Here is a 13,380-nt window from a genome sequence, read left to right on the forward strand (position 1 = left end):
TAACAGATCTTCTAGTGCAAACTTAATAACTTAACAATAATATAACTTTTCACCCCAGATATTAAAAGTCCGTTTCCAGGAATGGCTCAGATTAGCCCTGCTTAAATCCAGTGCCCACCCCTGTACCAATCACCAGGCCAGCTTCACAGAGACGTGGCCGGGCCAGTCACGTGGGCTTGAGCTCCGAAGGGCCCCCATGTGGAGCCTAATGTTGTACAGCTGGGCTCTGGAAATGCTTGACCCTTAGAATTTGTTTTGTAAGTGAAGTCGAGTGGCGTAATGGAGCGCCTGCTGGGGGCTGGTGTCTGAAAAGAAGTACATATATTCCTCTTTCTTTCTTTGAAGAATAGTTCCAACGGGTACAAAACTCTAGGTTGAAATTCTTTTTCCTTTAGGACTTTAAAGATGTCACACACTTGTTCCCTATCTCCCACTGGTTGAAAAGTCAGTTATATTTTTGCTTCTTTGAAGGTAATACATCTTTTTTACTTTCCTTTTAGGTTTTTCTCTCTTTCTTCAGTTTTTAGTAGTTTGACTACTGTGTGCCCTAAATGTGGTTTTTTGTTGTATTTATCCTGATAGGGTTCGGAGTGCTTCTTAAATATGGAGGTTGTTGTTTTTTCATGAGTTCTGAAAAGTTCTTGGTCTTTATCTGTTCCAATATTACTCCCTTACTCCTCCCCACCCCATCCTCCTCTTCTGTCACTCCAATTAAACAGAGATCAGGCCTTTTTTTTACCATGTCCTATATATACACATGTGTGTATCTTACACTATTCATTGTATGTTCCATTCTTTTATCCCTCCATATTCTAGATATTCTAAATAACCTATTACCCAGTTCACTAATCCTCCCCACAGCTGTATCTAATTTGCTGTTAAACTCGCCTATTGAGGTATTTGCTTCAGTTATTACTAGTTTTGATTTCTAGAACTTTTCTCCAGTTCTTTTTATAGAACCTGATTCTCTGATGAAATTATCCATGTTTTCATCAATTTTTAAATATACTGATAATTATTTTATAGCCCATATCTGATCATTCTAGCCAGATCACAACGAGATTGTTTCTATTACTTATTGTTTTATTTTTGTTTTTATCTCAGTCCTGGCTTCTGATGTGCATGGTAATTTTTTTACTGATGACCACATGTTGTGTACCAAGATTTAGAGACTGCATGATATCTCTTGCTTCTGGCAAGACAGACAGTTAAAGGCAGTTACTATAAAGTCAAGACTGAGTTTACCAGAGGCTGCATGTCAAATTTTGTAAGTCATGGTCTATTTTGAGTTTTCCCTAACTCCAAGGACATTTGGGTTTTTTTACCAGGGTCCCAGCCCCTCCTCCCTGAATTCCTGTTGGTGATCCCCTAGCACTGTGAACCTCCCAAAACTCTGCTCAGCATCTCACCATCTCGCGGCCCTGCCTGCCTTCTCAGCCTCATGGCCAGTGCTGCTTACCAAGTGACAAATGGCCAAGGCTAAGAGTGGCACTGAATACAGAGCTCCCCTCAATATGTTTCTCTTTACTCTGGGAATTCTGCTCCTGGGTAGTGCTACTGTGCCTTTAGGTTTTTGGAGGGTTTTTTGGTGTTTTGTATTTGGGTTTTTTTAATGTAGCTTTCTCATTTTCCCCAGTATGGGCCTCACTTTGAAATAAACTAGTCTATCATATCTGGAAGTGGAAATCAGATATTGATTGATCTTAGCAGCCTATCTGTATGTATGCATTTATATCTTATTAGTTCCAAGAGTATTTATGATAGTTTATTTTTCTGTGCTATATTTCCTGCTTGAAACCCAAGCTGCTTGCTTCTCTAAAATTTTAATTATTTATCTTAGAATTATTATTTAAACTTATATTCAAAATGTTTTTCCTCAACAGCTCGATCTGACTCCTTACATAGAATACAGAAAGTATATTGGGAACTCCTTCTTTGTAAATGCAGTCTTGCACTTTTATTTTTTAAATAAAAGTAACAGTGTTCTCAGGGGCTGAATTTTTTCACATAAAAACGAAAACAGTTACAAACACTATTTCATAGAATGTTGCCTATATAACTTTGTTCTTTGACAACTTCTAGTCATCTCTCAAAGGATATAAGGCTTATGAAAAGGGTTGAGCAGAAGCTATGGATATCTCCTATGGTTACGTTACCATAAAATCTCAATATTCAAAGCTGAAATTTATGATCACTGAAATATTCATTGCCAAGCTGCAACTTGTCTCTGACGAAAAAAAAAATGTTTTATTGCATAATTAAATATATAAAAATTGTGAAGGTGGTTTATTCTACTCAAGGAAGCAAACTGCTAGTAAAGGCTACCTTAAGAGCACCAACGTTTAGTAGGCCTATGAACAGCATTTACAAAGTCAGTTAAATCTATGACAAAGGGTACTAATGATACTTATACTATCTCATTTTCTTTTAAAGTGTCATTTATAAATATACTTAGTAATGAATGCAAATTACTAGGGATAATTGAAAGTGCCAAAAACTAAATCTCTCACCAAAATAAAATGCACTCTCCAATTTATTAGTGAAATAAAATATCACTCTCCAATATTTTTACAATTAATTTTTTTGAAAAAATGAAAACCCAGGTACTTCATCCTGCATATAGACCCTTCTTTTGAGAGTTTTCTTTTTTTAAATTTATTTATTTTTTTAATTAGTTTCAGGTGTACAACACAGTGCAATAGTTATACTTTTTACCTCTCAAAGTGACAACCCCTCTCCCCCAATCCACTGCCCCACACCCTCCACCCCCAGATATCATACTTATCTATTACAATTCCATTGATTCCACTCCCACACTATACTCCACATCCCGTGACTACATATATATTCACTTATAGTTGACATACAATATTATACAATGTCAGCTTCAGGTGTACAGTGCAGTGGTCAGGCCTCTACACCATCCATGAAGTGGTCCTTTTGAGAGTTTTCTAATGTTGTGTTCCTGAAATGTACAATATTAACGACAAACAGCAAAATATTTGGCTATAAACAACAACAAAAAAATCAGGAATGAATGCAGATACAATAGATAAGTATACACAATTATATTCTCTCAGCTCAACAGATAACGGGCTTTTAATTCAATTATGGGTCATTATTCAGTTATTATCATTGCCCTGGGCATTTGTTTCAAAACATGAATTTCGTTTTTTTTAGCAGACTCCAATTAATTTCCCTTGGTGGGTCAAAGGACCTTTAAAAATTTACAAGCGCTCAAGACACAAAGGACCCGGCGACTTTAATGTCCTTTTCAAAGGCCTTACTCTATTTCATCCACTTCCCTCCTTGGCTCCGTCTTCAGAACTCTGCTCACTTTCACTGCGAGAGATGCAGCCTTCACGGCGGCCATCTGTCAGCACCTGGCACTTTGTTTAGCGTGTCACAAACCAGCTGTCAAAACTGTATGCATGCTGTATGTTCATAATAAAGCATTATTGCTATTAATGAAGAGTGCATTTCAGGACCCACTGTTTCAGAAACGCCATTACAGCAGTGAGAATAATACGACGCATGCAGAGATATGAGGGCCTGCATGACCTCACTGTTGACAGTGAGTGAGTGTCCTCAACCAAAGCCTCACCACCACACACAGAGGCGTCGTTGGTGAAGAACGCAGGACTCCACGTGGGGCCCTTCACACCTTCGCTCTGCCATTGGCTAGCTGTATGTCCATGAGAAGGTTACTGAACCCCTCTATACCTCAGGGTTGCCATCGACACAATAGGAATCACAACAGTGTCTACTTTATAGGGTTTTCTTAAATAACAAAAAATGAAAATAGAACTCTTAGTCCAGTGATGAGAAAATAATAAGCAGTGAGTAAATACCAAAACCTGTTGTGGAAACCTTTTCTTCTCTTTGTAGGGTGCATATCCTTTTTCCTTTATCTTTGGACCTGATCACCCCAACATTCTCAGCAACACAGAATATTTATCTATTTTTTGGGGGGGGGAGGGGTTGCTTTTGCTCCACAGCAACCGCCTCAGCATTGTCCCACTACGACTCTAGGATGTCACCTTAGTTCACCTTAGACACACGCCAGGAGAGCAGCAGTGCATTATGGGGAAAAGGTTGAGCCGCAGAGCTGTCGAACAGAAATGCCACGTGTGTCACCTGTCATTTCAAACTTCCTACTAGCCACATCAAAAAAGGAAAAAGAAACAGGTAGATTAACTTTAATAATATTTTGCATGACTGAATATATCCAAAATATTATCATTTTGACAAGTGGCAGTAGCCACATATCAAATACTCAATAGCCACATATGTTCCTATTAATCAGACAGAACAGGTTTAGGGTCATAAGGACCTGGATTCAAAGTCTGCCTCTGCTATTTACTTGCTATCTACTTGCTAAATCTCAGTTTCATCATGTTAAAAATAGCAGTCTCCAGATACCGCTATGAGAATTAAACAAAAATGGCATACACAAAGCACATAACCCATGGCCTGATATACAACGGTGCTTGTCAATGAGAATTCCCTCACCCGACCCTTTTTCTCTGGAACTTTCTAGAACACTTGCTCAGTATAGTATAATCTGTGAGCTAGCCTTGCTCCTTTTATCTCCACGATCCATTACAGGCTTTTCCCCACCTGCACTGCTCTCCCTCCTTGCTTCCTAGCAGCTACAAACTGGACTGTGTGGACCTCTGGAAGCCATGGGCCCTCCAAGACATGACACAAGTATGTGGTCCCTAGAGTCTAAAAAGACCTGTGCATGAAAATTTCCTTCTCCCCTGGGTGGGTCTCATCTATACCCCACCCCCAACAGTCACCACTGCTACAGCCTCTTCAGCAACTGCCATCAAGAACAACACTTCTCCAACTGGAGAAAATTAAAAGGTGAGGACCATTCTGTGACATAACTGGCCAGGATCTGTCAAAAGTGTCAACATCAGAAAAGGCAAGGAATGACCAAAGAACTGATCTGGAAAAAAACGACATTACTAAGAAAAGGGCTGAAACTCAAATAAGGTCTGCAAACTAGTTAATGGTTCTGTATTAATGTCAAGTTCCTGGTTTCAATAACTACTATGGTTGTGTATAAGGTAATATATTATTTGTGGGTATAAGATGAATAAATTCTGAGGATTTAATGGATAACATGGTGATTGCAGTTGACAACACTGTATTCTATAACTGAAATTTGCTAAAAGAGTAAAACAAATGTTCTCACCAAGAAAAAACAAAAACAAAAACAAAAAAAACACACACACAAAAACAAAGTACATATGTGAGGTAATAGATGTGTTAATTAACTCAGTTGGAGGGAATCCTTTCAGTCTCTATGTATCAAATCATCACGTAGTATACCTTAAATATCTTATAATTTTGTAAGTTATTCCTCAATAAGACTGAAAAAAATATTAAGGGGCACATGGAAACTATACTGTTTTTATTAACTTTTCTTTAAGTTTAATATTATTTCAAAATAAAAAGTTAAAGTACTTTTAAATGTGATTATTTGAAACTTTATTATGAAGGAACCTCTGTCCCAATGGATTTATTAATTGATATGTCACATTAAAATAATGTGACTTAGGTTAAGCCTATTGCAGTAGGGCCATCGCTCAGGTTAATGAAAAGTCAATCCCAAGATATAAAAAAATCCACCTTAGTCACCACTGTTAGTTTGCAAATCCACTAAAAGAGTGTAATGTCACCTACACACAGTTAGTAATCCTGAGGACTTAATGACAGCAGATAATGTTTTGCATGACTAGCAGTGTTATTAAATAAATATACCTTTTGATTTAACATTAACCTGCTTAAACAATAGCTCCACTGAAACCTACGTTTTACCAAAAGAAAGGGACAGGAAAAGATCAGGAAGTGATGCAAAGAAGCATTTTCCAATACGCACTCCCAGCCCTATCCAGGCATTCCTCGCTTTAGGGAACAGTCTCCGTCCATAGCTCTGAACAAACCCTCTGCAATAATGGGAGGGACAGTCGGTTCTGCTATAGCATTTGTTTCTGTCGCATGAATGAAACTCAAAGGCAACTGGTAAATGGAGAAAGGATTTCGGTAGAAAGCAGAAGCTGCATTGGTTCACATGTGATTTTTTTTTTCTTCCAGATCATTAATGTTTTGCTTCATTTATAATAGCAATGGAAGGCTAAGTATACTAACACAGTAAGCCAGGAAGGAATGTATATTATACATTCAACCCTACCCTTAGAAGTGCTTACTGAAAGGTTAACCCTGACCTTTGTTAAACAAATAGATTAGATATAGAGATAGACATATAGATGATATAGAGCTGGAGATAGAGATACAGTTAGAGACAGAGATATGTACAGACAGAGGTATAGACATAGGTATAGATGATATAGACATGGATATAGATATAGATATAGATACTCTTATAGATAATATATAAATATAGATATAGAGATAAGAGATCTATAGATGTAGACAGAGGTACAGACATAGATATAGGTATAGATGTATAACTACTTTACACAAAGCGATGAGCAGAGCATAAATCTCTGATATCAGTACATTTTGCACAAAGTTTACTATCTTTTCTCTACTTGTAACTTCTGATAATAATGTTCCCACTGCCCTTGTATACAAGATATGATCACAAATATGGTAAATGCTCCCGCTGAGCGCCATCCAACGGAAAGGCAGGGATCTTCAGTATGAGAAGAGGCACGTGGAACCTTAGTAACAGTGTGTGACAAATGCAGTCAGTCGGGTGTGAGCTACGGTTGAGAGAAGGTGTGTTTTAAAGTGTGCTGTAAATTATCCTCCATCATGACAACACTCCATGACGGCAATTTCTGTCAAATAAAAACATTACAGTGTGTCCTCATCCACCTTATTCACCGGATCTGACACCGTGAGACTTCTGGCTCTTCCCCAAAGTCAAAATGATTCAGGACGTGGAGGCAGCTAAGACAGAGCAACTAAAGACACTCACAAAAGAGGACTTCCAGAACTGCTTCAGAAAGGGGCAAGAACAATGGGATAAGTGTGTTCAAAGCGAGGGGGAGTATTTTGAGGGGGATCAATGGCAATGTGTCTTTACTGTAATAATTTTTTTTTAACTTAAACATTCACCCTTTTTTATTACACCTCGTACATAGCCACAATCCTTCCTTATAGCACCCTCCAGCAAGCTACCATCACCCTTTTTGTTTTATGAAAAATCCTACATTTACTGCAATGTTTACTTAATAGAAATTTCATATGTATTTTAAAGTGTGCTAGCATTTTTTTTTTAAGATTTTATTGAGGAATTGGGGAAGGGGAGCAGCCAAGTTGTCGTCCTTCAGTCTTAGTTGTGGAGGGAGCAGCTAGTTCAGCTCCAAGTCCAGTTGCCATCCGGCCAGCCATCAGCAGCTCAGGGCAGCTCAGCTCAAGGTGCCGTGTTCAATCTTAGTTGCAGGTGGGCATAGCTCACCATCCCATGCGGGAGTTGAACAGGCAACCTTGTTGTTAGGAGCACATGCTCTCACCAGCTGAGCCATCCTGCCACCTGTTGGCAGCTCAGCAGCAGCTCAGCTCAGGTGCAGCTCACTGGCCCATGTGGAAATCGAACTGGCGACCCTTTGCTCAGAGCTTGCACTCTTAACCAACTGAGCCACTCGGCCGGCCCTGTGCTGCTAGCATTTTTAATGGAATTGTTATTCTTTTCATTAGTACTCTGGTTACAAAGTAGCATAAGCCCTACTGATTTAAGTATTAATCTGCAAACTGCAAAGTTTTCAAGAAATGCATATATAATATTATAGTAGAAATGCTTTATCTCCACATACTCTGAATACATAAAATGCTGCCCCAGGATAAGTTAAAATACAAGCTGTCATACAACTTTGTGTCCAAAGGTTACTTATATATCAATGAAATGTGTTATTAATATCGATTTGTATTTTACACATTTTACATTTAGCCATCAATTCAAAATTTAGTCATGCATTTCTGTATTAGTCACACATTTCTTAAATAGATAGGATAATCTAATGTAGTAATGACAATTTTTATCTAAGTTAAAACCAGACCAATGTATTTTGTAAGAAAAGCAAATATTCAGTGTTTTTTGACAGGAATTAAATGTATGTTATGAACATTAATCGAACCAACATCAACCTTTACAAATGAAGCAGCCTATAAAATATAGAAATATGTAAGGACATGTCTAAAAAGCATTTTTGCTCATTAGATTAAAAAGATACCTTAGACAGTGTCTTTTATAGTATTACATCATGCTAAAGAAGAATTTAGTATGAGACATTTTATTTCTCAAAAAAAGCATCAATTACTGCTTAATTATTTGTTGTGAAATAATATACCAATCACTAAGCATTCTTTACATAAGTAACACCTGCTAGCAACAAGCATTATGAAAGAAAATTTGTTATTTGTACAAGACAGAGATATAGTACATAATAATCTCATTAAAAATACACTTCAACCAAAGTGGTTATAATTTGTTATCAATATCAATTTGAATATACTGTGTTTGAAATTAATCTATATAATCAATATCAATCACTTTAATATTTACATAAAAGAATTGTGTTCTCTTTTCTTTAAATAGTGTATGATATGCTAGGGTACTTTTATGGACCATGCAACCCCAGAATTTCAAGGAACCTTTTTTATTTCCAATTACCTATTCAAATTCACTTGCTTAGAGATAGTCAGCATGTTTCTAATGGGAAAAAAAAATAATGCACAATTGTCTGCTTAGAGTGTGACCTCTTTCACTTGGTTGGGCATCCTCTCCATCACTGACTAAGTGAGGATGTAACCTTGTCAAACGAAAGGCAAAAGAATAATGAGCACGCGACAGGCTAACCCAGCATGAAAAAGGTTGCGAAGGAGATTGCAAAAACAGTACTCTGAATGACAAAAAACGAGTATACGCTGAAGAGTAGGTTAATACTAAAGAGAGCACTCAGGAACAGGAGAAGCATTTAATCCCCATCTTTGGACGTCTGCCATGCAAAACTCCACTCACTTTTACTTATTTGATTAGTTACTAACCAGATTTAGTTCATATAGTTTCAGATGAATCCTGGTAGAACAGGCTTGACAGAGACACATTTATAAATTATCTATTTCCGCAAAGCACTAGCCAATGGTAAGTATAATCAAGTAGATGATGTTTCTGCTTTCACTTAACAATTTTAAATAACACCCAACGAGAAACAATCACTCCAATTCAAGAATCAGATATACCCGTATAAACTGGAAGTCGTCACCAAACAGTAGACTCTTAGTACTGTTAAAACAAAGGACAGTAACTGCTACATTAATTGCTACCGCGATGCACTAATTGGCACAATAGGGAATCATATTAAAAAATTTTTGTAAGTGTCTGAAACCAGAAGAAATAAGCCACGTTCTCTTTCAGTCTTCTCAGTGTGAATTTACTTTTAAAACAAACAACCAAAAAAAAATCTCAAATCTAAATCATTCAAGCATATACTAGGAATATGTATTATATCATTGTGACAATTATGCACACTTTGACATTCCTTTTTTACGTTAAGACGAATACATTTTATGTTCCTGACCAGTCATAACACTTGAACAGAGAAACAGTGCCATCTTTTGGTCCCAAACAAAAGCTTCAAGTATACTAGTCTTCCAAACTTCCTTTTTTTGGTTAAATTACTGATATACCTATATATAAATGTCATCAAATACCATGTCACAATTATCATCTTCTAGAAATATGTATTCTGTACCTATACAAACTAACAAAACATGATAATAAGAGATTGCTTGCAAGATGCAAAATTTCAAAATAATGCAAACTAATACCAAATACATGTACTCTAGATCAATATAATTAACAATCAACATTTCATTAAACACGTTTTACCATACCCAAGTATGTCAATCAACTGACATATTTTAAACATAAAATAAAAATCTTTTCTATAGCATTGTTACACTTCACAATTGATTTTTTAAAACAGTACATTTTAAATGTACTTATTAATTTTATAATTGACACCATGGTATTAGCAGGTTACCAGTTAAATCAGATAATTATCATTTATATGCAAATATAGTATGTTTCTGATTTACTTACACCAATGACACAATGTCACCACGTTGGACTTCAAAATTCCTCATTTTCCAGTGGTTCAAAAGCACCACATCAGATGACTGGCTCCCCCCAGGATTCAAGGAAGGCTACAAAAAAGGAGGAAGAGGCACATCTATCATTTGTATTTGTCCATCTTCACGGTTCCTTGCTCTTCAAAGTTCTAGTGCAGGGCAATAAAACATTTCGAATAGAGTCCCTCTCAATAAATTGCCCTTCCAAAGTAACTGCAAATGATGACTTTTCAAAAAGGCTCATTCGTGTTCTTCACAGGGGAACCAGGAAACAAATACATTACCAATACTTATATTAAAGGAAAACATGCTGGATAGTTAAATCTCTACTAAACTCCAGGAAAGAAATATGGAAAGCTTTAAGGATTAAAAGGAAAAAAAAAAAAAACTTGAGGAAGAAGTGAATCAAATCTCCCAACAGAATATTCAGATAGGCGCTAATTCCACAACAGTACGTACTATTGTTCCATCCGCGGAAGAATAATCTCCAATGAACCAGGAAAACACCCATAAGAAGTAGTGAAGAAGGGAGTGGAAGAGACAGTGATGGGACCCCCATGGAAAATGTGGGAATTTCCCACCCCAACCTCTCTCTTCTCGTGAGAGCTCGCAGCCTGGGTCCTGGTCCCAGTACAACCCTAGTAAGCGGTTTCAGACTAGGATTCAGACAAGTCTTGATGTGCCTCAGGATTGATGGGCAAGAATTGAGAAATACTTTGTGTACAAATTCCTCTGAAGGTCAGGAACCATGGGGCATAACAGTGTGACTGAGGAAGCAGGAAGCCAACACACCTGCCACGTGGACAGCGTGCAGAGAGAGCCAACCACAAGTCGGAACCCTGAGGTGGCAGTGGTGGGACAGAGAACAGAAAAACAGGGAGCTTCTTCACCATTAATTCTGCAGTGTCTCTGAGGACATCATGAGGGGACGCATCCATTCATGTGGTGCTGGAACCTTCGCTGATGGTGATGGCAGAAGATGCCACAGCAAGCAGGGTGGGAGAGAGGCAAACGTGGATGCCAGACACCAGCCAGGCCCTGGAGCAGTACTGACAGCGTCTTTTCGAAAAATCCCTGGAATTATTTGAGGATTTTCTACAAAGCAGATGTGGGCAACACTGCAGACATTTTGCGTAGGGGATATTATGGCCTTGTTTTTGACTCCCTAGGTTTTCTGTGCTAAAAACTACTGGTTATCCTTCGAGACCTCACACGCTCTCACAGCTGCCACCAACTTCTTCATGTGATAATGCCTAAATACCTCTATGTGTAGCTGTGAATTCTCTGCTAATCACTTCACTTGACTATCTGACATAAAAGTCAATATGATTAAATAAAGTTTGCCATCATTTCCTACCAAAAAATCAAAGTTTTCTTCTTTATTTTCTTATATTCTATTTACCATTTTCCCAGTCAACCAGCTTAAAATCTCAGTTATCCTTTTACTTCATAGCCAGTCACCAAGCTAAAGGTTTTTATTATTATTATTATTATTATTATTATTATTATTATTATACATAACATCTTTCACATATGGCCCATCGTTTCTCTCTACCATCATCATATTTCCATCACCAATCATCATATAACTCACCATGTATCACCATTAATCTCACCTCTAACTCAGAAAGAAATGATTCCATTTCTTTCTAGCTATATGACCTTAAGGACGTTACTTTACTAAGTTTCAATTTCGTTACTAGTAAAATGGTGATGATTATAACTACTATGCAATTAATAATTAAATATTGATAACAGCCAATACTTACTGAGTGCTTTCCCTAGAAAATCTCACCAATATCCTCAGTTGCAAATATCGCCCATGTACCAACTACTCCTAAATCCACAGTCCCAAATCCCTTGCCCCTACTCTACGCGTAAACTCAATCCACAGCACTTCATACCACAACACTTAGCATACTGTCATGTAATTTTTGTTTACCTATCTGTCTCCACAACCAAGTAGGACACATGCTTTATCCATTATTGTAACCGCTAGTCAAACTTGTACTCCAGCCCCAACTTGGTCGCTGAGATTCTAGCGCATAGTTCTAACTGGTAGCTGGGCATCTTTTTTGACCAAGCCATTCCCCAACTTAAAACCCTTCATTAGTTTCCCATCACTATCAGCATGGCTGTCTTCAAGATAAAAATCAAGACACACATGATCTGCAGGACCCTGTCAATCATCATTGTCACAGGTCCTACAAGTCAAACTGAAGCACAAGCAGTGCCCTGTACCCAGGTTATTTCCTCACTTCCAAGGCATTATAGAAGCAAATATTTCTGCCTGAAATGTATCCTGCTGTCTCCACCTTCCTGCCATCTGGTTAACTCATACTTCAGAGCACTCGAACCCCATGAGGCAATCTCACGGGAGTTCTCTCCTAATACCCCCCATCTTTCCTTCTCCCCATTTCCATCCTCGGACTCCATTAAGTGATCCAAGTCCCAAGTTCCCATCACAGCTTGCTCATTGCTGTCATAGCGTATTTAAATGTGTATTATATTATTCCCTGTGTCTATCTGTAAGAGTCTGTATCTATCCGTAAGAGTCTATAAGCATTTTGATGCTTATAGATCATTTCTTATGTCTGTGCTCATGACGCCTGAGCACAGAAGGTGATTAATAACTTTAAGTGGAAAGAGTCAAAAAAAAAAAAAAACCAACAACCACAACAACATGCCGAAAGCAGAGCCCATAGTCTACCCCAATTATACTTCTCCGTTCCCCTCCTTGATAACCCTATTATTACCACTCCCCTACCCCCGCACTAGAAGTCTTCAGTCATCCTCAGGCTCAAACTCCCTCTTTGAATCTCCTATCATCAGACTTTCCCTCTGCCCACAATGCCTGTCCCTACTTGAAAAATGTGACCTATCTTTCAAGGCACAGCTCATATGGTGACTTCTCCGTGAAGCCTTTTAAAAAAGAAAAGGAAAACGCTGCAGTTTCCTTGCAGAAATTAAGAATTTACAGCCTGGTGCTCCAAGGCTGGGGGCAGAAGAACCCCCATAGACGCAAACCTTGACACTTGGACCGATCTCTCCTTACGGAGTCACTCCCAGACCAGCCTTCCTAAAGCTAGCTGTTAGAGCTGAAAGGGAGGGCGCTGTAAACAAAAGGCTGACGCCGGGGAGGAGAGCAAAACAAAGCAAAACGGACACCAGAAGGAAGCACATCTGATTTCAAACAGTAAAACATTAGAGTCATCAGTCAGTGCCTGGAAGACCAGGGTAGATTCTATACAGGAAACAGCAGTTTCCTTT

General features: G+C 38.1%; 1 protein-coding gene across 1 annotated transcript in view; it reads right to left on the reverse strand.

Moving 5' to 3' along the window:
* IMMP2L (inner mitochondrial membrane peptidase subunit 2) overlaps positions 1–13,380 on the reverse strand; it is a 772,705-nt gene that overhangs the window by 717,485 nt on the left and 41,840 nt on the right. The window contains exon 3 of the mRNA XM_019653032.1: positions 10,082–10,185. Coding sequence (XP_019508577.1) covers positions 10,082–10,185 — 104 coding nt within the window. The remainder of the gene's footprint in view (positions 1–10,081; positions 10,186–13,380) is intronic.

Source organism: Hipposideros armiger, unplaced genomic scaffold (genome assembly GCF_001890085.2).
Source record: "Hipposideros armiger isolate ML-2016 unplaced genomic scaffold, ASM189008v1 scaffold_192, whole genome shotgun sequence".
NCBI lineage: Eukaryota > Metazoa > Chordata > Mammalia > Chiroptera > Hipposideridae > Hipposideros > Hipposideros armiger.